Here is a 26,522-nt window from a genome sequence, read left to right on the forward strand (position 1 = left end):
GTTAAAAAGAGCGCCAGATGCTAGGGCTAGAGGTTCGGCCATAATTATCCATAAGCGTGTTATGTTTGAGCCAGCAGACGTTATAGAAGATAATGAAGGTCGCTATGTTGTGGTTTCGGGCACGTTACAGAACACACCCGTAATTTTAGTCTCTGTGTATGCACCTAACTGGGATGATGACACTTTTTCCACAATACTTTTTGCTAGGATCCCCAACGTCGATAGCCACCGCATAATCGTAGGCGGGGATTTTAACTTAGTCCAGGACGCGATTCTTGATCGATCCTCCCATACTCGAAATACACTATCCAAAGCAGCAGAGGCTGTGTCATCTTATGCAAACCAAGTAGGACTTTCAGATCCCTGGAGATTCAGGAACCCGCATGGGAAGGCATTTTCATTGTTCTCGCACGTTCACCATTCGTTTTCCCGTATTGATTCATTTTTAATAGATAATCTCTTGCATTGTATTAACGCATGCGACTACCACCCGATAGCCGTCTCTGACCACGCGCCAATCTCAGTCGACATTAAATTTCCGCAAGGTGTGACCGGCTGCACAATGTGGAGGTTCAGCTCTCACTTGCTCTCGGACATTAAGTTCAAAGATTTTGTTGAAACAGAAATTCGTACCTATATTGAGTTTAATGACACCCCTGACATTGAAAATAGCATCTTGTGGGAAGCACTTAAGGCTACTGTCCGGGGACAGGTGATCGCTTATATTTCCAGGATGAGGAGGACTGAGAGGGCTAGGCTGACGGAAATTGCTAAAGAACTCCTCGACCTCGACAATGTATACGCTGTTTGTCCATCTCCATCCCTGTATAAAAAACGTATTCTGCTACATTCGGAACATGACCTGCTTATGACGCACATAGTAGTAAGACAACTGCGACAATCCAAACAATGCTTCTATGAACATGGAGACAAGGCCGGCCGACTTTTAGCTCAACGGGCCAGGGCTGCTTGCGCATCGCGGTCGATTCCCAAAATTAGACTACCCGATGGTAGTTATACTTCTGATCCAGTTGATATTAATAAGTGTTTTTCTGAATTTTACACTAAATTATACACTTCTGAATGTTCTCCTATCTTTGCGATTTGCCCCAACCCCCTCGATTCATTAACATATCCTTGCATTGATGTAAACATTGCCAGGGAGCTGGGTAGACCCATTTCCTCGTCAGAGATACAGGAGGCAATTCGATCTATGCAAAATGGAAAGTCGCCCGGCCCTGATGGCTTCACAGTTGAATTTTACAAGGCTTACTCATTACTGTTATCCCCCATTTTAGCAAGAATGTTCAATGATTCCTTCAACGCCGGCCGCTTACCAGGGACTCTGTCAGAGGCTTCCATTTCATTACTTCTTAAGAAAGACTGGGATGCTACCTCTTGTGGTAACTACAGACCGATCTCACTTTTGAACGTAGACTGCAAGATTCTGGCGAAAGTTCTCTCTACACGTCTTCAAACCGTGATGCCCTCAATAATTTCGGCTGATCAGACAGGCTTCATGCTGGGGAGACATCCAATTTTCAATACCAGAAGATTGTTGAACATAGTTCTCACTCCGCCATCTGATACTCCGCAGGTTGTGGTGGCGCTGGATGCGGAGAAGGCGTTCGATAGGGTGGAGTGGGGCTATTTATTTTTTATTAGGGAGAAATTTGGTTTTGATCCTAAATTTATTTCTTGGGTTAGAGTCCTGTACGAGACTCCGCTTGCCTCCGTACATACTAACGGCATCCGTTCAGCTTACTTCCCTCTCCAGCGTGGGACCCGGCAGGGATGTCCGCTTTCACCCTTGCTGTTTAATATAGCCATTGAACCGCTTGCTATTTGGCTTAAGAATTTGGAGGAATTTAAGGGTATCACTCGTTTCGGTCGGGTTCATAAGCTCTCCCTATATGCAGATGATCTTCTGTAGTTCGTTTCGGACCCATCGTCCTCGCTTCCCCATATACTATCGATTCTAGATCAGTTCGGTCGTTTGTCAGGGTACAAACTGAATATTCAGAAGAGCGAACTATTTTTTGTGAATAATTTGGCAAGGTCACTCCCGCGCTCACAATTCCTACTGCCTTCGGTAATGGCACCATTCCCAAATTATGTCGGCTCTATTGATAACCTCACTAACAACTTTGACGATGCCTTGCGCGAAATTATTGATAGTATAGCACCGCTAAAGCAAAAAAGGGCCCCTAAAAGGCGCACCCCATGGTTTACAGAAGAAATTAGAGCTCATAAATGATCATGTAGAAAACTGGAACGCAAATGGCGCGCGACTAAACTTGAGGTTTTCCATCAAGCATGGAGTGATAGTTTAATAACTTATAAACGCATGCTTACCTTAGCTAAAGCTAAATACTACTCAAATCTCATCCGCCTCAACAAAAAAACGATCCTAAATTTCTGTTTAGTACAGTAGCATCGCTAACCCAACAAGGGACTCCTCCCAGTAGCTCCACCCACTCGGCAGATGACTTTATGAATTTCTTTAATAAGAAAATGGAACTTATTAGAAAGGAGATTAAAGACAACGCATCCCAGCTACAACTGGGTTCTATTAACACAAATACGACTGTATATTCGACGGACACTGCCCTCCAAAATAGTCTCTCTATTTTTGATGAAATAACATTAGAGGAATTATTACAGCGTGTAAGTGGGATAAAACAAACAACATGTTTACTTGACCCACTTCCTGGGAAACTTATCAAGGAACTGTTTGTATTATTAGGTCCATCAGTGTTAAATATTATAAACTTATCACTTTCCTCCGGCACTGTTCCCCTAGCATTCAAAAAAGCGGTTATTCATCCTCTGCTCAAAAGACCTAACCTCGATCCTGACCTCATGGTAAACTACCGACCGGTCTCCCACCTTCCGTTTATTTCCAAAATTCTCGAAAAAATTGTTGCACAGCAGCTAAATGAACACTTAGTGACTAACAATCTCTGTGAACCTTTTCAATCCGGTTTCAGGGCAAATCACTCTACGGAGACAGCCCTCGCAAAAATGACTAATGATCTATTGCTAACGATGGATTCTGATGCGTCATCTATGTTGCTGCTTCTTGATCCTAGCGCCGCTTTCGATACCGTCGATCATAATATTTTATTAGAGCGTATCAAAACACGTATTGGTATGTCAGACTTAGCCTTGTCTTGGTTTAACTCTTATCTTACTGACAGGATGCAGTGCGTCTCCCATAACAATGTGACCTCGGACTATGTCAAGGTAACGTGCGGAGTTCCCCAGGGTTCGGTTCTTGGCCCTGCACTCTTTAGTATTTACATGCTGCCGCTGGGTTACATCATACGCAAGTACGGTGTTAGCTTTCACTGTTATGCTGATGACACTCAACTCTACATGCCCCTAAAGCTGACCAACACGCCGGACTGTAGTCAGCTGGAGGCGTGTCTTAATGAAATTAAACAATGGATGTCCGCTAACTTTTTGCAACTCAACGCTAAGAAAACGGAAATGCTGATTATCGGTCCTGCTAGACACCAACATCTATTTAATAATACCACCTTAACATTTGACAACCAAACAATTAAACAAGGAGACTCGGTAAAGAATCTGGGTATTATCTTCGACCCAACTCTCTCGTTTGAGTCACACATTAAGAGTGTTACTAAAACGGCCTTCTTTCATCTCCGTAATATCGCTAAAATTCGTTCCATCTTGTCCACTAGCGACGCTGAGATCATTATTCATGCGTTCGTTACGTCTCGTCTCGATTACTGTAACGTATTATTTTCGGGCCTCCCTATGTCTAGCATTAAAAGATTACAGTTGGTACAAAATGTGGCTGCAAGGCTTTTGACAAAAACAAGAAAGTTTGATCATATTACACTTATACTGGCTCACTTGCACTGGCTTCCTGTGCACTTAAGATGCGACTTTAAGGTTTTACTATTTACGTATAAAATACTACACGGTTTAGCTCCAGCCTATCTCGCCGATTGTATTGTACCATATGTCCCGACAAGAAATCTGCGTTCAAAGAACTCCGACTTATTAGTGATTCCCAGAGCCAAAAAAAAGTCTGCGGGCTATAGAGCGTTTTCTATTCGGGCTCCAGTACTCTGGAATGCCCTCCCGGTAACAGTTAGAGATGCTACCTCAGTAGAAGCATTTAAGTCCCATCTTAAAACTCATTTGTATAATCTAGCCTTTAAATAGACCCCCCCTTTTTAGACCAGTTGATCTGCCGTTTCTTTTCTTCTCTCCTCTTCTCCCCTGTCCCTTGCGAGGGGGAGTTGCATAGGTCCGGTGGCCATGGATGAAGTGCTGGCTGTCCAGAGCCGGGACCCCGGGTGGACCACTAGCCTGTGCATCGGTTGGGGACATCTCTGCGCTGCTGACCCGTCTCCGCTCGGGATGGTTTCCTGTTGGCCCCGCTGTGGACTGGACTCCCGCTGATGTGTTGGATCCACTGTGGACTGGACTTTCACAATGTTATGTCAGACCCACTCGACATCCGTTGCTTTCGGTCTCCCCTAGAGGGGGGGGGGGGTTACCCACATATGCGGTCCTCTCCAAGGTTTCTCATAGTCATTCACCGACGTCCCACTGGGGTAAGTTTTTCCTTGCCCGTATGTGGGCTCTGTACCGAGGATGTCGTTGTGGCTTGTACAGCCCTTTGAGACACTTGTGATTTAGGGCTATATAAATAAACATTGATTGATTGATTGATTCCCCTTTAGGATCTCGGAGGACGGTTTTAAATATCTGGGCGTGTTTGTCTCGAATTCTCCCACAGAGCTGTTTCGTAAAAACTTTCAAGCACTGTTAGACAAATGTAAATCGGACTTGTCCAGGTGGGCTGCCCTCCCCCTATCCCTGGTTGGCCGCATTAACCTCATAAAAATGATTTTACTTCCGAAATTTTTATATCTCTTTCAACACATCCCCAAATGTCTCAACAAATCATTTTTTGTTGGCCTTGATCAACAACTTCTTGCTTTCATTTGGCAAAACAGGCCAGCCCGCCTTAGGAAAGCCATTCTACAGCTCCCCAAGACGGAGGGTGGTCTAGCACTTCCAAACATTAGAAATTATTTTTGGGCCTGCAATATTAATAAACTTCTGTACTGGGTCTGCTGCGACTCCCCAGCCGCCTGTCCACCTTGGGCTCACATAGAGGTAGCATCGTCTAATGGTTCCCTGCACGCGGTGATTTGCTCACAGCTACCCCTATGTTCATTGGGGACCTCCCTAAACCCAGTTGTTAAAAATACTATTAAAATTTGGACTCAATTTAGGAAACATCATGGCCTGCACAAAGCTTCTAGCGGTGCTCCGATTTTGAACAATCCCGCCTTTATCCCTGCCTGCTCTGATTCTGCGTTTCACACCTGGTCGACTAACGGCCTTAAAATCCTCAACGACCTGTACCACGATGGTGTGTTCTCTTCGTTCGCTTCTCTGTCAACAAGATACAATATACCGTAATTTCCGGACTATAAGCCGCTACTTTTTCCCCTCGTTCTGGTCCCTGCGGCTTATACAAGGGTGCGGCTTATTTACGGCCTGTTCTTCTCCGACACCGACGAAGAGGATTTCGGTGGTTTTAGTACGCAGGAGGAAGACGATGACACAATGATTAAAGACTGACTTTTCATATACCGGTAGGCTGGTTATTTTGATAACGTACAGGTGAGCACTTTGTATTACTTTGCACCGTTGTATTATTTGTACTCTGCACGAATGCTGTTCGCCATGTCAAAGATGTGAAAGTTTGATTGAATGATTGAAAGATTTATTGTTAATAAATGGGACGCTTTGCGTTCCCAAACAGTCATCTCTGTCCCGACAATCCCCTCCGTGGTAGCAGGAACCCCTATATACTACGGTAATTACACATCAAAACCCTGCGGCTTATAGTCGGGTGGGGCTTATATATGGAGCAATCTGTATGTTCCCCTAAATTTAGCTGGTGCGGCTTATAGTCAGGTGCGGCTTATAGTCCGGAAATTACGGTACCTAATACACATTTCTTTCGATACCTTCAAATAAGGCATTTTATTAAAAAACAATTTCCTCATTTTCCCAACCGCCCCCCAGAAGCAGAAATTAATCGGTTTCTCTCCTTTGACTCTGACAAACGACGTTTGATATCTGTAATATATAATGAAACCGGCTTTCTGAATCCACTTAACACTTCACCTGCCAGAAAATCCTGGGAGCATGACCTTGGGGCACCTATACCTGACGGGCGGTGGAGAGAAGCTTTGAGGCTGGTGCATTCATCATCTATTTGCGCTAGGCATGGCCTAATACAATGTAAGATACTACATAAAGCACATTTCACTAATGCTAGACTGGCTAAAATATACCCCAATCATAGCGACGCTTGTAACCGCTGTAGACAATCCCCAGCTGACCATTTGCATATGTTCTGGACGTGCCCAAAACTCTCTCAAGTTTTTGGTCGGCTATTTTTGACACTGTCGGGCAGGCCCTTGATAGAACAATAACACCCAGCCCGCTGACTGCCCTTTTTGGCGTTCCGCAGGTGGACGGTTTACCTGCAACCGCTCGTCATGTCATTGCATTAACGACTCTGCTGGCTAGGCGTACAATTCTTTTTAAATGGAAGCTTGCGTCTCCGCCAAGCCATAACAGTTGGATACAAGATGTCTTGCGGTGTCTGCAATTAGAGAAGCTTCGGTTCTCGCAGAAAGGATCTGTGGCATCTTTCCATAAAACTTGGGGCCCTCTCCTGGACCTTATTAGGGACAAGCTTGACATCACCCCAAGCGATTCGAGTAACACAACTTAGACAGAACTGACCGCTGAAGACCCCCCACCCACCCCCTCACCCTCATTCCTTGTGTTTATTTACTTTCACGTTATATTTTATTGTATATCTTATGTATTATTTATTTATTTATTTTACCTTATTTACTCTTTATTTACCTCAATATAGTTTGTTAGATTGAAGCTAAGTTTGCATATATTCATGTGTGTCTATACTTGTTGTGGGCACTAGGCGACAATTACCTTGGGAATTAAGTGGGTGGGTATTGTAAGGGATGGGGTTTATTATGTTACATATTGAAAAATGTGCAGATACTCCAACTTGCTGTTGCCATGATCCATTATGCTGTATTGTCTGCAAAATTCAATAAAAATATTTGGAAAAAAAAAAAAAGAGCGCCAGACTTCTGTCGGGACTCTACACTACTTAAAAGAATGTTACTTGCACAATATCACCGCCAAGCACTTGTTTAAAGGTGGCTGAGTCTGCATTAATTAAAATGAAGCAATGATAGCTTCTTTTTTTTTCCGGCGTGGTTACTACCGTTTATGTTGGCACCCGTGCTATTATAGAATCGGTTTTCGTTGCCCATCCCTTGAGACAATTACGACTCCACAATATTATTAGGGCTATCAAAGTTAACGCAATAAGGCCTTAACTATAATTTACATTAACGGCACTAATTTTTTTGATGCGTGATTAACGTGCACGCGTCCTGTCTGACCGTCAGTCCATTCCGTAGCGTGGGAAAATGCATCTGCGTTCAGTTACTGTTGAGCAACAAGCAGGAAAAAATAGCAAGCACAAATGAACAAAGAACATGGCACATTATGGAAAGTCCAGGTCCAAAGCCATGGCAAATCATTCTCCCGACAAGACAAGACCATTTTCATTCACGATTGCAGTGAGCTGTCATCAGGGGAGCAAATTCCTGCTGGAGCGCTTGCATTCAGAGAGGTGGAGCTCTGCTTCCGTGTTTAGATTACAGTTTAGTGCATTGATAACATAATATGTAGATCGTTACTGTAACTGGTTTAGTGAGATGGGATACAAGCTCAGCAGAAAGGAAAGACAAACTTTATCTGTCGGTCGTCAAAACATTTCGAGACACCTCTTCTTAAACCAATCTTACATTTCCGGCTTCAAAATAAAAGCGTCACATGCGGTCCAACTGCACCAACAAAAATTAAAAATGGCTTCCAATACGATCATGATTTGTCAAATATGTTTTGTAATATAATCAGTGATATTTCTACCTAAATAAGTGTACATCATATTACGCTTTATTAATAAACAGAAAACAGGGTTTCTCCTAATGTAACTGAACGTGGCGCACCGCCACGGCAAAATCATGATCGCCAGACCATAAAAAATTAGGGTTTTGTATGTGAAAACTATTTCAATTAATAAAATGCATTGTAGCCAAAAATCCTATGCTCGCTATTTTGAACTTTTACTGAGAATCTTATGATAACAGCTGGGGCAACACGGTGTAACAGGGGTTAATATGTGTGCCTCACAATACAAAGGTCCTGGGTTCGATCCCTGGGCTCGGGGTCTTTCTGTGTGGAGTTTGCATGTTCCCCACGTGACTGCGTGGGTTCCCTCTGGGTACTACGGCTTCCTCCCACCTCCAAAGACATGCACCAGGGGATAGATAGGTTGATTGGCAACACTAAATTGGCCCTAGTGTGTGAATGTTGTCTGTGTTGGCCCTGCAATGAGGTGGCCACTTGTTCAGGGTGTACCCCGTCTTCCGCTCGAGTGCAGCTGAGATAGACTGCAGCACCTCTACGACCCCGAGAGGGGACAAGGGGCAGAACATGGATGAATGGATGGATGGATGGATGGATGGATGGATGGATGATAACAGCATTGACTAAGGATGTACCGAAATTCGGCCGCCGAAAAAAAGACTGATTACCGAAAACAGCACTGCTGAAACTGGAAGTTGTGACAAACAAGACGCACACGATTGTCTGGAGCGTAGTCAGCATGTCTGACGTAACTTTGGTGTATCGCAGATATCCAGCGAACAGCGATCTACAAAACGTGCAAATATTAAGAGGACAGTGGCGGCTTTTAAGGAGAGAAGGTTCAACTGGAGCAGCAGTGCGAAGCGAGTGTGACGTTATGCTCGCTGCAGCTGGTTTTTCGTCAGGGACATCGAGGGCCAGAAGTAGAGTCTCTAAACACGAATACAGTCTATTGTTGCAATACGTTTTTAATAAAGAAAAAGTCACTATAAGTCTCGACACTTGAAAAATTCTCAACAAAGTACAATGTACAAAAAACAGCAACAATTAAACATATAGCAAAATAATATGATATATGTTAATGTTAATACTAATTAATAACATATACATGTATTTGTTTTAAATATATGTACTGTATACATTTTTCTTGCCTTTTTAAAGAAAATCATATCATTACAGCAAATTATGCAGATTATACAATGACGTCATGATGACCACGTCCCTAACCACACCCCCACCACCACAGGTATCTTGGCAATCTAAAGGAAACCCTGGAGAAGGTTAGGACTTTGTCATGCAGCGATATGAATACTATAAACTTGTAAAACATGTAATGTACAGAATATCAAAAGCATTTTTTCAGGGAAAAATATTAGATTACATTACCAAACATCTCTGACAATCAGATCATGATCGTAACGGTCCACATTTTGAGTTATTAATGCGCTAAACTGGTATCTGAAAACAGAAGAGTAGCTCCTCTTCTCTGAAAGCAAGTGCTCCTACCGCAGGAATTAAAATTATGTCGGGGATACACCAACACACTGTAGGTCATTCTTTATATTGTCATTAAATGTGTGTTTAAGTCCAGTTTGAGTTGAGCTGTTTCAAAAAACATAATGTTTAATAAATATGTCCTTACAGCAAACAAATCGTTCGGTAATTTTTAAAACTTGAAAATTGGTGCACATATTTATGATGAAAAATTATATGTATCTGCTAAGAATCACGATTAATTTTTAGTTAATAATGTATTGTATTCATTTATTTCAATCGTTTGAAAGCCCTGGTAATTATATATTTATATGATTAATAAAAATCAGGCCCTTTCATTCACTAGTGACAATATTGTTTTAAAGTTCACTCCAGTCTTCTTGTTTGGATGGGCTACATTCTGACCAACCTTATTTGTGTCACCTGCTTGAAAAGAAAGTGCACAAAACAATGTACTGTATGTAGGACATGCTATAGGTCACAGGGCCACAACATCTCATTACAAATCCACTGTAGTGTATAACTGCATGGGTTACCATGACAACATGAAACTACTTACTCGGGAAGCTCTGGGAAGTTCCTATAGACCAGATACATAACTGAAGCTGAGCAGGTAAAAATAGCCAGTAGAATGAGGAGAGACATACGCGCTGAGCCTCCGGCAGCATGGCAACTGTCTGTGAGCAAAGAAAAGAAGAATTTGCATTAAGTCTTTACCGTGGGCAATTATTACTCAATTATTTTGTTTTTATACATTATGAATCAAAAACAGTGTTTACTCCATGGTTACAAAATTGTATAAGCTTCTCTTATCTTAGTCATGATGAAACTTATTGTTGAGTATGTGTCATGTCTGTTGATCATGTTTTTGTTTGGCCATGTGCCGCTTGTTTTTTGGACTCTTTTTTTAGTTCCTGGTTTCACTTCCTTGTTTTGGTTGGTTTCCATGGTCACCCATTAGTTTTCACCTGTCATGTCACGCACCTGTTTCACGTTTTGAGTCACACACCTGTTGTTAATCATGTCTGTGTTATTTAAGTCCATTGTTTTTCTGTTGTTCGTGCTGGCGACCTCACACTTTTTCATCCCTCTACTTCATGTCATGTTCACAGTTCTTTGCCAAGTAAGTTTTTGTTTATTAATGCCACAGTTTGTGTTTTTGTTTTATTGTTCATAGTTTCTGCCTTTGTGCAAGTTTTATTTTCATAGCCAAGTCTTTGTATTTCCGCCATTGTGTGCGCCTTTTGTTTATTCTTTTTTTGAGTTAATATTAAATCATGTTTCTTAATTCACGTCTTGTCCGTGCCAATTTTCCTTTGCCTTCTGGAGAAACAAAACCCAAGAACCAAGTCGTGACAGTATGTGATTTAACTGGACAGCTGCCCCATAGTCAAGGGCTCGGTTTGAAGTTTCTTCTCTGGAGTGAGTTTTTTTCTTAGCTCAAATGCTTGCACATGAAGGTTTTTATTTTATTTTATGGAGGAGTATGGTTGTATACCTGCTCAAGGTCTTGAGATAACTTCCCTTGTAAATTGTGGCAGCAAAAATAAAGATGACTTGACAATTTGGGCTGCATGTATAAAAAATAGCACCAAAAACAGACTAGTAGGGGTTGCATTATGTAAGAAAAAGACAAGGGACCAAGTGTGATGTGCCCGTGCGGTAGTACTGCAAGTTGAGGTGCTTGTAGTTAAAGCAGAAGCCGCATGCACTATCCTACATGTGACTCCTGCTTGTACGCTCTGCTTGCAGCTACTGCCAGTGGCTAACCCTCGTTGCGGGGGTTAAAAGACAAGCAGATTGCGTAAATCTCATCCTGCCGGTACAAAGCCTCTCCACCACCAATATTCCTGCAAGGCCACACAAGGAAACTGGAATCTTGCGGTCCCAGGCTAAACTGCAGGGGATCTCGGAGCAGCATGTGGACACGCCCTGGCACCCACTAACCACTACCCCATCTATGGGTTAAAAAGAACACCTGCCCCCGACAATGCGACGAGCATTGTTCTGGCAACTACTGCGGTTGAATTGACACCAAATGTATTGGTTCTCCATTCCTTTGGATCATGCCAGGGAGGCAGAGGGGGGAGCCCTGTTGCCTGGGCAACACAGGATTTCCATAGATACTGCCTAGACTGCCTAAAGTTGGGCGCCAGGGGCTGCCTCCGACGGTGGGAGAGATGCTTCATTTTATTGGACAACGACCACCCGCTTGGCAGTCCCCAGCCAGTTAGGCGCTGTCCTGCCACAACCCATCATTAGGTGCATGAAGCTTATGGATTTATTCTGACAAGTGGGCTGTTAATTTGCGCACCAAGCAAAACAAACAAAACCTATCAAGCAACGACTCCAGCATTACGCCTGGGATGCCGGAATGTCAGAACCATGACGTCAATGATGCTTGAAAGACTGCAGTCATTAACAAACTCCTGAAGAGGCAAACAGTCATTTCCACACTTCAGGAAACCCGACTCCATTTATCTGGCTCACTAACAGAAAGGGACTACACCTTTTTCTGGCAGGGCAACCCTCCTACTGAAACCAGGGAATGGAGTAGGCTTCGCAGTTCACAGTAAAGAAAACTCTACTGAGCGCAATAGTACCACATACAAGTGGTTCAGAGAGGATATTAACTCTCTGCCTAAACAACGATGAAACCTGTTCATATGATGTGTGGTTCTTAGGGATGATACTCGAAACCGGTTTTCCCGGTTGTTCGATAAGAAAATAACAGAGTCCTCGGACTCGAATCCCTTTTTGAGAACCGGTACCAGTTATCGAGACCACTATAGTAAAGAAAAGAGTTGGTTCTTTATTCGAATCCCTCGGAACGAATCCCGTCCAGACCAGAAATGCTCCGTGTGACATCACAATAAATCAGTCACGTAGCTCAGTCATTAGGCGCAGATAGCGAAAGCAGGAAAACAATGGACGGGAAAAAGCGCTCCAAGGTGTAATAAAGTTCAAAACAAAAGGTATAATCCAATGAATAACTTTACTGAGAGATTTGAGCAGGGTACAAACTCATGAAGAACACTTTTACGACCCACCGGAAACATAGCAACCAGGCTAGCAACGCACCTCCTTTACGGCAGCTGGCACAACGTTCTTAAAGCAACCGCAGCACATACATATATATACAACACATCTCCCTTTTTTAACTTTTGTTTTTCACACTGTATATGTGTTGTCTGTCTAATTATAAATAATGCAGACGAGGCGTGTTGGCTGAGTTCTTGACGTTTACTTTCACGGGTGACGACATGCAACAACACTATTCGGGGCTACCGCGCATGCTCGTCACTCCCGTTGCATGATGGGTAGTGTAGTTGTTATATTCCCTAGCTCGTAACATCTTTCCCCCTATAAAGAAATAATGTTATCTCAATAAAGTGTATTTCTTTTTTTAGCTTTAACTTTTCATTTTTTAGCATTGTAACCACATTTGCAAACAACTTTTCTCTTCATAGAATTTTCTTTCTTTCTTTAAAGTGCAAAAATGTCAAAGCATCATAAACATCCATCCATCCATCCATTTTCTACCGCTTATTCCCTTTGGGGTCGCGGGGGGCGCTGGAGCCTATCTCAGCTACAATCGGGCGGAAGGCAGGGTACACCCTGGACAAGTCGCCACCTCATCGCAGGGCAGTTATGTCAAATAGCAGCAGAATTGCACTTTTTGGAGAGCTGTATTATTTCCAGTTTTGTGCCCAAGGGACTGATTTTATTTAACACTATATTATTATTTATACACCTATAGTGATCACAGAGACAGGTTGTTTTTGTGTTACTGTATATATTTGTTTTTCTGAAAAATCCCACTTAATATACTTTGGGTAACAACAGTCAATGTTTATTTATTTTATTTTATTTTTTTAGGGGGGTAACAGTCAATATTTAGAGTGTCCGCCCTGAGATCGGTAGGTTGGAGTTAAAATCCCAGCCGAGTGGAGTTCAAATCCCAGCCGAGTCATACCAAAGACTATAAAAATGGGACCCATAACCTCCCTGCTTGGCACTCAGCAACAAAGGGTTGGAGTTGGGTGTTAAATCACCAAAATGATTCCTGGGCGCGGCGCCGCTGCTGCCCACTGCTCCCCAAGGGGATGGGACAAATGCAGAGGACAAATTTCACCACATCTAGTGTGTGTGTGACAATCATTGGTACTTTAATCTTTAATCTTATTTATTTATTAGATTAAATTGTTTTCTTATATAATAAAAGTGAGCTTTTGTTAAACCAAATATTGTGTTTTTTTCCATATACAACAACCTATCTGGACTCGATAAGAGAATCGATAAGGAATCGGTTTGATAAGAGGATTCGATAATAGACTCGAACTCAATCATTTCTTATCAAACATCATCCCTAGTGGTTATACACCAACACTCAGCTACTCCAAAGAAATAAGACAAATTCTACAATGAGCTTGACACCGCAGTAAAAATGTTTCCCAAACGAGAGCAGCTTTGCCTGTTTGGTGACTTCAATACAAGGGTTGGCGCAGACCACATGCCCTGGCCATAATGCTTGGGTTATCATGACTAGGGATGATGTTTGATAAGAAATTATCGAGTTCGAGTCTATTATTATTATTAAAGGGATTTGAGTCCGAGGACTCGGTTATTTTCTTATCGAACAACCGGGAAAACCGGTTTCGAGTTTCATCCCTAATCATGACTTTGGTCAAAAGAACGAGAATGGGCAACATCTCCCTGAGTTCTGCACATATCACAATCTAGAACCAGAATGGGCAACGTCTCCCTGAGTTCTGCACATATCACAATATGTGCATCACAAACTCATACTTCTCGACTAAACCTCATCACAAGGTCTCTTGTAGACACTCACGATCTGGTCACCGGAACCAGGTATACCTGCTCATTGCACGACGCACCGACATTCGACACAAACCCAAACCTGGAGCTTTCATAGCGCAGATTGCGACACAGACCACTCTCTTGTCTGCTATCAGGTCAAACTACGGACAGAAAATATCTACAGAGCCAAACCAAAAGGTCCCTCTTGTGTTGACATCAGTAGAACAGCTGATCCAACCAAATGGTAAATGGTTTATAATTGTATAGCGGTACTCAAAGCGTTCTGACACTATTCCCACATTCACCCATTCATACACACATTCACACACTGATGGCGGGAGCTGCTATGCAAGACACTAACCGCAACCCATCAGGAGCAAGGATGAAGTGTCTTGCTCAAGGACAAAAGATACCACAGTAATAAATAATAGGGAAGCAACAATGCTGGGTATAATCCTGCATTGAATAATCCGCCTTTATTGACTGTGATCCTGTGTGTGTGTTTGTGTACGTTTGTGTGAACGTGTGTGCGTAGGACTATCCCGTTCAACGGTCGCGAAAGTCAGACTTGTCACAACATAATTAATGTTCAATCAGCGTTGTGCCTCTTCTCCCTTACACAGCTGGAAGTGCAGCCCAGAATAATCAAAGCAATATCACTGACACTAACATAGAAGTTGAAACAACATTGAGAAGGAGCTAATCTAATTAGAAAAGGGCATTTTTATAGCTAAATATTTTTTAATCTGATGTTTTCTTTGTGTCTGCAAAGATTCAACTCTAAACTAAAAAATTCTACAGACACTGTGTTCAAATTATTTTTGAGTTTTTGGATGAAAAACATTTTGTTCCTGAAAAATTTTTTTCATTTTATTTTTATTGACATCCAGCATCAGACATTCCTATCCATTACATCATATTCACATACATCTTATATCTGTTGTCTGCCCTAAATGTCCTAATGTTTTTTGTTTATATCCCAACCATACCACCCACCACCCCCCCCGAAAAGAAAGTAACAGCAAAAAAAAAACAACAACAAAGTAATATCTACAAATACAACAATTAAATAAACAAAAAATAAATGATAATACATTAATAATAATAATAATCAGAAATAAAATAATTGAAAAATATATAAACAGATACATATATATATACACACATATACATACATACATACCTGTACACATATAAAGGGAGTAATCCTTTTTTTTTGTTTGAGCAGTACAATCACTAATTCGATAAATTAAAGTCAGGTTTATGGGGCGTGACATAATTGACCCAGTTTTCCCAGTGTGAAGTAAATGTTTCCAATTTATAATTAATAAAGGCAGTTATCTTCTCCATTTTATATATGTCCATTGTGATTTCCATCCATTGCTTCAAAGTTGGGCTATCCTGGGATATCCATTTCCTAGTAATGGTCTTTTTACAAGCCACCAGTAGGATATTCATTAAGTGTTTATCTTTCTTCAGCCAGTCCTGAGGTACATGTCCAAAAAACAAAGTTTTACTTCCAAGGGGTATTTCACGTTAGAAAATATCCTGTAGAGCTTGGTGTATCTCTTTCCAGTAGTCCTTTATGATGGAGCAGTCCCAGAAAACATGGTGGTGGTTTGCATTTGAATTCCCACAATTTCTCCAACAGGCAGGAGAGTTGTTGTCATAGTGACACTTCTGAGAAGGTGTAATAAAAAATCTGATCAAACTTTTCCAGCCAAACTCCCTCCACTTGGGTGAGCTGGTACAAGTCTATTGATATTTCCATATTATTGACCATTCTTCCTCAGATATAGTTATCCCTCCTTCCTTCTCCCATTTTATTTTAATATATGAAGTTGAATATGATTTCATATTCAACAGACCCTTATACAAGCATGAAACACTTCTATCAATAGTTTCTGAATTATAGGCTTTTGTAAACAATTCAATCAAACATGTACTCGTCTTTGTGACACTTTTCACCTTCATATTAACAAAATGTCGCAACTGCAAATATCGATAGAAGTCTTGGTTTTCTAATATGTATGTCCTTTTAATAGTTTCAAAACTAAGCATTTTTTCATCTTTCATTACACTACATAAAGCTGTTATACCCTTAGACATCCAGTCCTTAAATCTTGAGTCTAATTTATTAGGTGTAAACTCTGTATCATAGGCACACCATTTAAGAACTGCAATATCACTCTCGAGTTTGTATTCCTTTATAATAATTTTCCACACTTTAAGGGTCCATTTCACCCATGGGTTATCAGTGTTATTTATGTGGGTCTGTAAATTGCTATCCGCCAGGATTGCTTGTATAGGGATGGAGGGCATTTCTTCTTCAATAATTTTCCATTGTGCAATGTATGACGGGTTGCACCAGCATATCACTGCTCTCATCTGGGCTGCAAAATATTAATCTCGGAGGCAAGGTAAACCCCATCCTCCCTTTTGTTTGACCAATTGTAAAGTTTTGAGACGAACTGTTGGCCTTTTACTTTGCCATATACATCTTAATAGCATTTTGTCCCATTCATTGAATTGGTTTTGGTTAATCTCTATTGGCAGGGTTTGAAATAGGTACAGCAATCTTGGCAGTACATTCATTTTGATGGAATCAATTCTAGAACTAAGGCTAAAAAAAGGAATTAAGTTCCATCTTGCTATGTCATCCTTTATTTTTTTATGTATGGTTAGATAATTGTATTCTGATCATTTTGTTAGATCTTTTGGCAAATTAATGCCCAGGTATTTAAAAGACTCTGTTTGCCATATCAAAGGGTAACTACTTCTGATTTCCCCTGGTGGGTTATAATTATATGAGAGTAGATGGGTTTTACCTATATTGATTTTATATCCTGATAGTTGACCATACAGTTCAAATGATTTCATTAATTTAGGGAGCGAGTATGTTGGGTGTCCGAGGTAGACCAAAATGTCATCCGCATAGCAGGCCAATTTATACTCTCTTCCTTTAATCATGATTCCCTCAATATCTTCATTTTGTCTGATAGACTGAGCTAGTGGCTCCAGATATAATGCAAAGAGTAATGGTGACCATGCACATCCCTGTCTAGAGCCCCTTTCTAGGGTAAAACTGTTTGATAAATATCCATTGACTTTAATCCTAGCAGTAGGATTGTTATATAGTGCCTGTATAGTTTTAATGATTGTATCCTGAAAGCCGAATTTATGTAGAACTCTGTAAAGAAAATTCCAATTAACCGAATCAAAGGCCTTTTCAGCATCCACACTTATAACAATTGCTTCAATGTTTTTTCTTTGTATATGATCCATAATATGTAGTGTCTTTCTTATATTGTCTTGTGTTTGGCATTGATGTATAAAACCTGTTTGATCATTATGTATCAATATAGGTAAGAAATGTTCTAATCGTTTGGCCATAATGGAAGTAATTTATAATCTACATTGAGAACCGATATTGGCCTGTAAGATCCACATTCAATTATATCCTTGCCTTCTTTTGGTATAGCTGAGATAATTGCCTCTTTCCAACTAAGTGGCGTTTGTGCCTTTTTTAAGACCCAATTCAATGTGGGGAGTAAAACAGGTATTAATTATTTTTTAAATTCCTTATACCACTCTGCCGTGTAACCATGTGATCCTGGCGATTTACTTAGTTTAAGCCTATTAATTGCAACTTTTAATTCATTTTCAGTTATTTCTGCAGATATTGTTTGGTTTTGTTTTTCATCTAAAATAGGTAAATCCAGGGAGTTCAGGAAGCTATCAATTTGGGTTATGCTCCTACTAGAGACCTCAGAGTATAAAGTTTTATAAAAATGTTCGAAGGCTTCCTGGATTTCGTTTGGTTTAGTTTTTATCTCTTTTGTTCTTGGATCCCTGATTTTATGAATTGTGTTTTCCGCTACAGAATCTGTGATTCTGTTCATAACTTTTATGGACAGAATTTCTAGGCGCAGTCAAGGCGTTGAGGGGATCTGGTTTGGTGGCTGCAGGATTAGGTCTCTGCTTTTTGCAGATGATGTGGTCCTGATGGCTTCATCTGGCCAGGATCTTCAGCTCTCGCTGGATCGGTTCGCAGCTGAGTGTGAAGCGACTGGGATGAGAATCAGCACCTCCAAGTCCGAATCCATGGTTCTCGCCCGGAAAAGGGTGGAGTGCCATCTCCGGGTTGCGGAGGAGACCCTGCCCCAAGTGGAGGAGTTCAAGTACCTCGGAGTCTTGTTCACGAGTGAGGGAAGAGTGGATTGTGAGATCGACAGGCGGATCGGTGCGGCATCTTCAGTAATGCGGACGCTGTATCGATCCGTTGTAGTGAAGAAGGAGCTGAGCCGGAAGGCAAAGCTCTCAATTTACCGGTCGATCTACGTTCCCATCCTCACCTATGGTCATGAGCTTTGGGTTATGACCGAAAGGACAAGATCACGGGTACAAGCGGCCGAAATGAGTTTCCTCCGCCGGGTGGCGGGGCTCTCCCTTAGAGATAGGGTGAGAAGCTCTGCCATCCGGGGGGAGCTCAAAGTAAAGCCGCTGCTCCTCCACATCGAGAGGAGCCAGATGAGGTGGTTCGGGCATCTGGTCAGGATGCCACCCGAACGCCTCCCTAGAGAGGTGTTTAGGGCACGTCCGACCGGTAGAAGGCCACGGGGAAGACCCAGGACACGTTGGGAAGACTATGTCTCCCGGCTGGCCTGGGAACGCCTCGGGATCCCCCGGGAGGAGCTGGACAAAGTGGCTGGGGAGAGGGAAGTCTGGGCTTCCCTGCTTAAGCTGCTGCCCCCGCGACCCGACCTCGGATAAGCGGAAGAAGATGGATGGATGGATGTTTTCCGCTATCTTTTTTTTTAGTTTCCAGGCCAATATTTTCATAGACTTAGAGCCACTTTCATAGTGTCTCTGTTTCAAGAACATTAGATTTTTTTTTATTTCTTGTGTGGCCAAACTGTTAATTTAATTCCTAGTATTTCTTATTTCCCTTAATGTATCCTGTGCCAAATCTAGTTTGTGTTTTCTTTCTAATTCTTTTAGTTTTTTTATTAAGTCATTTGATTTTGTATTCTCATTTTTTTTCTTAAATGAAGATATTGCTATAATTTTCCCTCTTAAAACAGCCTTCAGGGTGTCCCATAACATGGGAGGCGAAACCTCTCCTGTGTCATTGAACTCCAAGAAGAGATTAATTTCAGATTTAATTTGTGTTTTAAAGGATAGGTCATTCAGCAGACATGAGTTTAGTTTCCATGTATTCTTTTTTGCCCTCAGATTAAAGTCAATAGATAGGTGCATGGTCACTTAAATCTATCGTCCCAATTTCACAGGTACATATTTTATCTTTATCCTTTCCAAATGTTAGAAAATAATCTATTCTTGTATAAAGACAGTGTGGCGCAGAGAAATAAGTATAATCCCTTCTGTCTGGAAAAAAGTCTCGCCATATGTCAATTAAGCCTACTTCCTCAAAAAGTGTGTTTACTTTCTTATAAAGGGGTTTAACGTTATGTATTTTTGTACTAGATGAGTCCAATTTTGGCTGTAGATATATATTTAAATCCCCACCACAAATCAAAAAACCTTCGGTTTCCGTTACCATAATATTGGTGATTTTTTGGAAGAAATTAATATCACTCCCAGGGGGTGCATAGACATTCAGTAAGGTGATTGGGTTCCCATCTATCTTTCCCTTTACTAAAATAAATCTACCCTCCTTATCACCAAATTCCAGTACTTTTTCAAAATTTAGCTTTTTTGAGATGAGAATTGCAACTCCTCTCCTGTGTCCTAATTTATATGACGAAAAAAACAAATGAGTGAAGCCCATTCTCTTTAGTTTTACATGCTCCTTGTCAGTTAAATGGGTCTCCTGCAAATATACTATGTGGGCTTGTTCTGTCCTCACCTTTGATAATATTTTATTGCGTTTAATTGGGTTCAATAGCCCATTAACATTAAACGATACACATTTTACTTTGTCACTAACCATATGTACTTACTTGTAAGTATACCAATGAAATATTCAAAATAAAACCTAGCAAGTCCACTCCCATAACGAAAAAAATGAAATAGCAAATAAAACAAAGCAAAATAACTAAAAAAATTTTTTTTTAAAAGAGCAGAAGAAAAAAGAAAAGTGTAGTTCCAAGGCAGGGGTCTCTAATAGATGACCCTGAGTTAAGCTAGATAAAACGTCTAGCTGTGGGAGAAATCCTCTCCCAACTATGGGCTGAGGGCCCCCATCATGGCACTTGGTAGAAAGAGAAAAAAAATCTCTGTTCATTACATTTATTTATTATTTACATAGATACATCCCTCATTTGTATTTTTTCTCATCTCGCTGGGGTTATTATATAAACGCAAATGTCATAGAATGAATTTAAAGTCACCTGTTTTGGTTCTGTACATCTTACCAACACTTTAAGAAGTCAGTCAAAATTAACAGGTCCTCCGGAGAAGGCGATGATTATCTTCTGAAGGCTTGCAGTCTCTCCTTGATGCTTTTCTCTGGCTCCTCACCTGTCCCCTCCCGGCTCCTTCCTCCCATGGTCTCCCAGGCGGAGCGGGACAACTGATCCAGCAGGCTTTTCCTCGGCGTAGTCACGCTGACTGGCAGTCCTCTGTCCTTCATGTCTTTTGTCGCCTCCTTTGCTGTCCGGTACAGCTGCGTGCCGTCCTCATAAAACACTCGTAATTTGGCCGGGAACGGAGTCTGGAAGCGGATATTTCTTTGCTTTAACACTCGCTTGGCTTCAGCATATTATTTCCTCTTTAGCAGGACTGCTGGGGGGTAATCCTGGTCAAAGTATATTTGTCTCCCGTTCAGAACAATCCTCTTCTTTCCCCAGGCTTTACGCATGACATCTTCTTTCATCCTGTAGCGGAGGAATTTGACTATTATTGACCGCGGCTTGTCTTCTCTGTCTCCGGCGGGTCTTGGCGCGAACGCGCGGTGCGCCCTTTCGATGTCGAGTTGCGTAGTTGCGGGGATCTCCAACATGTCCCGCAGCATTTTTTCCACAAACTCTGGCATGGACGGTCCCTCGGCTCCTTCGGGAACATTGTATATCCTTAAGTTCTCGCGTCGGGATCTCCCTTCATAATCGAGTAGTTTGTTTTCTTGCTGATTAATGACTTTTATCATGTTGTTCAACACATACTCCACGTTTTGAATCCGGTCCTCCATCTCTCAATTCGCTCCTCTGTGTCTGTTATTTGTTGCTTAATGTTGGTGAGCTCGGATTTAATATCGCTCAGCTGTTCTTTTATGTCCTTTCGGAAGTCCCGAATCTCCTCCAGAACTTGGACTAAACCTTAGGCGTCCGCCTCCTTTGAGCGAGGGTTAGCATTAGCACCGCCATCTTGTAGCTTTACAGGTGAGCTGTTCGCGGACACAGAGCTTTCCTCATTTACAGGCTCTGCAACGATATTTGTTCGATTTCCTCTGGTTTTCCCCATTCTTGCCCCTTTTATTTATTCAGAGATTATCTGAAACTTTGGCATTTTACGGTCTAACGGGGCGAAATAACTTTTCTCACGAGGGAGATGTTACTCTAAGCTGCCATTCAGGTTGGTGACGTCACCGGAACTCGTTCCTGAAATAATAATTAAACTTGTTTTATGTGTTGGTGCACATAACTTTACAGTACCTCACATTCAAACTGCACTTTAATGTACTTTTATTAAATATAAACTACAGTATTGGGTTTAAAAAAAAAAAACACTCCACAATCTGGGTCACCGCTTGCCATTTGCCAAAGTACTGGTGAGAAGTAATTAAAGAATACAAATAATACTTTATCATTTGCAGGTCTTGTTTAGTAAATGTTGACTTGAAATAAAAGTCTTATAGCATTCAAGACATCAATGATACTTTATTTACTGCAGCATGTTTATGATGACAAGCAAAAAACCAAAATAACTTAGAGAGGGAAAAAGTGGTTTTCTTTACCCCCACAAAACGTACCGAAAAACAAGCATAACAATGGCCCTAAAACCGAGGTAGCATGGGTTACATGTACCGTTGCATCTCTAGTAAACACAATCATATATATGAACAAAATGACAGTTGTCAGCTGTTAGCATATATTACCTCAATCAAACATGGCGGCATTGTATTTTACAACAGTGGTCCCCAACCACAGGGCAGCGGCCCGGTACCGGTCCGTGGATCAATTGGTACCGGGCCGCACAAGAAATAAAAATTTAATTTAATTTTTATTTTTATTAAATCAACATAAAAAACACAAGATACACTTACAATTAGTGCACCAACCCAAAAAACCTCCCTCCCCCATTTATACTCATTCACACTCATTCGCACAAATGGGTTGTTTCTTTCGGTTATTAATATTTCTGGTTTCTACATTATATATCAATATAGATCAATACAGTCTGCAGGGATACAGTCCGTAAGCACACATGATTGTATTTTTTTATGACAAAAAAAATCATTTAAAAAAAATAAATAAATACCATACCTGGTCTGAAAGCCATAACAAGTGACAGAACACTTGTCATCTGGGACATGTTGTTTGCTGATGAAGCAGCAGTGGTAGCACACACCCAGGAGCATCTGCAAACTGTTTTGGACCAGTTCAGCCAAGCAACGACTCCAGCATTACGCCTGGGATGCAAGCTTGCAAGGACTTTAGCTTAACCATCAGCCAAGGCAAAAACAAGACAATGGGACAGGGTAATGAAACCATCCCCACTATCACCATCCACAACTACACTGGAAGCCGTAAACTCCTTACCTACCTTGGATCCACCATCACTGATAATCTGTCACTCAATGCTGTACTCAGCAGCCACATTGGAACAGCTGCTTGCACTTATGGTAAGGTCACAGGTCAAGTATGGGACATTGGGAAGCTCACTGTCAATCAATCAATCAATTCCTTTATTGTCATTGTCATAATAACACTTAAGTCATACATGTCAACGAGATTTTGTTTGAGCTTTTTCTGGCGGGCGTTGTGGCCACCTACTCTGTTCAGCGATCCTTAAATGCGCCTTAAAAACACGTCCATCTCGTATTCAATAGAGCAGTGATTTATCAAGCTCTGGTACGTGTACCACTAGTGGTAAGCAGGCTCAATCTAGAGGTATGCCAAATAGTCAATTATTTAAAGTACAGTGTTTTATTTTCCTATATTCAAACAGTGTTACTGTTCAAACTGTGTGAAATGTAAAAATGTTAAATATACTTGTTAAATAAAACCTATACCTTGTTTTTTTATGAATACTTAGGCCTACTACACTACTGTATTTTAATGTTGGTCATTATGGTGGTACTTCGAGAGCCAAGTTTTTTCTTAGGTGGTAATTGATGAAAACAGTTTGAGAACCACTGCACATAGTATAGAACGATCACTCTGTTCTAAGAGAGCAAGGCTTATAGATTCAATGTACAATGTGTTTATACATATTTGGATTGGGGTATGCTAGTTCTTAATCGGGAAAGACGTTAATGTCTCTTGTTGCCCGTAAGTTTCTCAAAGTGCAGTTATCAATCACAATTTTTTGATCATTTTAATTTAAAACGGTAATACTAACCATCGGGAACTTTATCACGGTTATAATTCATACCGTAGGACGTTACATCTCCACTATACAGTTGTTTGTGTTGTTGTGTGATTTGCGTTACATTATAATTAAGTGCTATCATTCAGTACTTATTGAACCCAATTCAAAGTGGATAGTTTATGAACCACTACAACTAGTGGGATCCCTTAGGGAGATTTTAGGGTGTGTTCGTTCACTTTTGTCTAAAAGTGCCAAATTTGGCACAGGTGTAGCTCAGGGCATACTTAAATGATTTGGCTAGGGCGCCCGCGCTGGTGACCTTTGGGGTCGCCACAGCGGCTGATCCAATATGGCCACCACCTGAACACGCTTTTGCCTCTACATTTGAACCAGATGAGCTACAAATCCAAACTTGGTGTCTATTTCATGTTTTTTGACAAATAGAAATATGATGGAAAAATCATCTTTATGATTGGGTGTGTCTGGACACCTAATTAGCATATTTCCAAGATGGCGGCTATGTAAAAATTAGGTGTACCTTAACTTTTGATACTTTTGGCAAACTATTTTAGGTTTTTTAAGCATCAGAAACATACTGGAATGATCAGATTTATGATCATTTATTTATTAGAGCACTTTAATTTCCATATTAACAACATAGCCATTATCTACCAAAATGTATTGCACATATATAAATACCCAACCAGGACGCCGAGATGAGCGGTCACACTCTCTTTCGCTCCCGATCGGGAATTCAAACAACTGCTCGGATTATCCCACACTTCCTCCTTTTTCTACTGTGGATCACGGATTTATATTTTAAACCTCCTCGGATACTTTACCCTCTTGAAAATGAGAGTCAAGAACGCGAAATGGACATACACAGTGACTTATCTCCACGACAATACATCAGCGAAGCACCTTGGCTTTGGAGCTAACGTGTTAGCATCGTGCTTGACTGGCCATGGAGGCAAAGGGAACATGCCCCTGACTGGAAGGATAGACAGAAAGTCAATAATACTACTATTACTTCTACTATCAGGAGACACTGAACTCAACCCTGGACCTGCAACAACACGGTTAATGTTGTCCCGACTGGCGAAGACTAGCAATGCTACTGCTAGCGTCGCCATCGAAGCTAACTCGGCTACCGGCTCATCTCAGCTCAAGCTCACCTGTGCTCCAGCGATCGGCGGCTCGGCGAAGGACTTCACCCGTTCATCGACACGGTCGAGGCGGCGGTGGAGGACCGACCCAGTCATCTGAGAAGGCAACGACTCAGCGGCGGTGAACGACGCGGCGGCTGCGGTGGAGGACGACCCAGTCATCGGAGAAGGCATCGACTCAGCGGCGGTGAACGACGCGGCGGCTGCGGTGGACGGCGACCCAGACATCGGTGATTGCGGGGAAACTGCACGAGATGGCGGGGGTCCACGCGGCCTCTCCCCGGTCCCAGACGGTCGAGGACGTGGCATACACAGGATTTAGAGGCGCCTTTACACAACATTTTCGTTGTTCTCTTTCTCTTTGTCTTAAAAAAAACCCGCCAAAAGGAAATCCACCCCCCACCCCCAGCAACCTACCTGGCCTCCCCCTTTCCGCCCCTCCCCCTCCTCTCCCTTCACCTGGAGGACGATCAATATGCCCCTCTCTCTCCTTGCTCTCCAACTTCAACAGCAATAATAACCAACAATTTTTCTGGTCAGTACCACAACACAGTGGACTCTGATGCTCTTTTTGGTTCCAGTGGACTACACATCATCCACCTTAATGTGAACAGCCTCTCTGGAGCCAAACTTGACCAAATCAGAGAAATGTTCCTCAACACGAAGGTAAAAATCTTGTGTTTCTCTGAAACCAAATTTGATCAAAGTATTTCTGACTCAGAGATAGAAATAGAAAACTTTTCGGTTATCAGAAAGGATAGGAAATAAACACAGTTGGGGGCGTTTGTATGTATATTTACCAGGATATTAAATACATAACTCGCACTGATCATAACCACAATGACCTGGAATCTGTGTGGCGGAAATCAAATCTTTTTTTAAAATTACATTAATGACAAAATAGAGGAAAACACAAATAAGCCACGTGAGCTCTGGAAAATTCTCAACAACCAGCTTCCTGGTTGCAGCCAGAAACTTAAAACAAGACTCTCCAACATCAGCATCAAGGAGGGTGACTCCCTCATTACAGACAAAATGGAGGTAGCTAGCAGACTTAACATCTTTTTCACCAGCATAGCCGCAACTCTGTCAACAAGCTGTCCCACCACTCTGGTCGCTTTGGTGTAGAACACATTAAAGCCTTCTACAGAAAGCTAGGAGTATTCCAACGATGATTTCAAATTAGAAATGGTCACAGCTGATGACGGTGTTTAAAAAATTGAGCGCGCTCCACCCTAACAAGGCCACCGGCCTTGATAATAATTCCCTCCAGATTCCTCAGGGACTCTGCCTCCATCATTGCCCGATCATCACGCACATAATAAACCTATCAATTACACAAGGCAAGTACCAAAGATTTTAAGATAGCAAGAGTAACTCCCTCTTTAAAAAAGGAGCAAATTGGAACCTGGCAACTACCGACCTGGTTTCTATTCTCAGTTCCATTTCGAAAGTAATGGAGAAAATAGTTTATGAACAGGTCGATAGTTTACCTTGCACTAATAAACTCATGTA

The 26,522-nt window shown here is 41.6% G+C and overlaps 1 protein-coding gene across 3 annotated transcripts in view; it reads right to left on the bottom strand.

Moving 5' to 3' along the window:
• The window catches only part of LOC133630011 (transmembrane protein 41B), a 32,461-nt gene extending 9,432 nt beyond the window's left edge, over window positions 1–23,029 (bottom strand). The window contains exons 1-2 of one of the 3 annotated variants that reach the window (XM_062021230.1): window positions 22,794–23,029; window positions 10,088–10,205 (exon numbers count right to left, since the gene is read on the bottom strand). In XM_062021230.1, the coding sequence (XP_061877214.1) occupies window positions 10,088–10,205; window positions 22,794–22,842 (167 nt within the window). In that variant the 5' untranslated portion in view covers window positions 22,843–23,029. Of the gene's footprint in view, window positions 1–10,087; window positions 10,206–20,702; window positions 20,737–20,832; window positions 21,926–22,793 lie in introns of those variants that run through there. The other 2 variants (XM_062021221.1, XM_062021237.1) reach the window with 2 other exon arrangements.
• Between the last annotated feature and the right edge of the window lie 3,493 nt (window positions 23,030–26,522).

This window comes from Entelurus aequoreus, linkage group LG02 (assembly GCF_033978785.1).
Source record: "Entelurus aequoreus isolate RoL-2023_Sb linkage group LG02, RoL_Eaeq_v1.1, whole genome shotgun sequence".
Lineage (NCBI taxonomy): Eukaryota > Metazoa > Chordata > Actinopteri > Syngnathiformes > Syngnathidae > Entelurus > Entelurus aequoreus.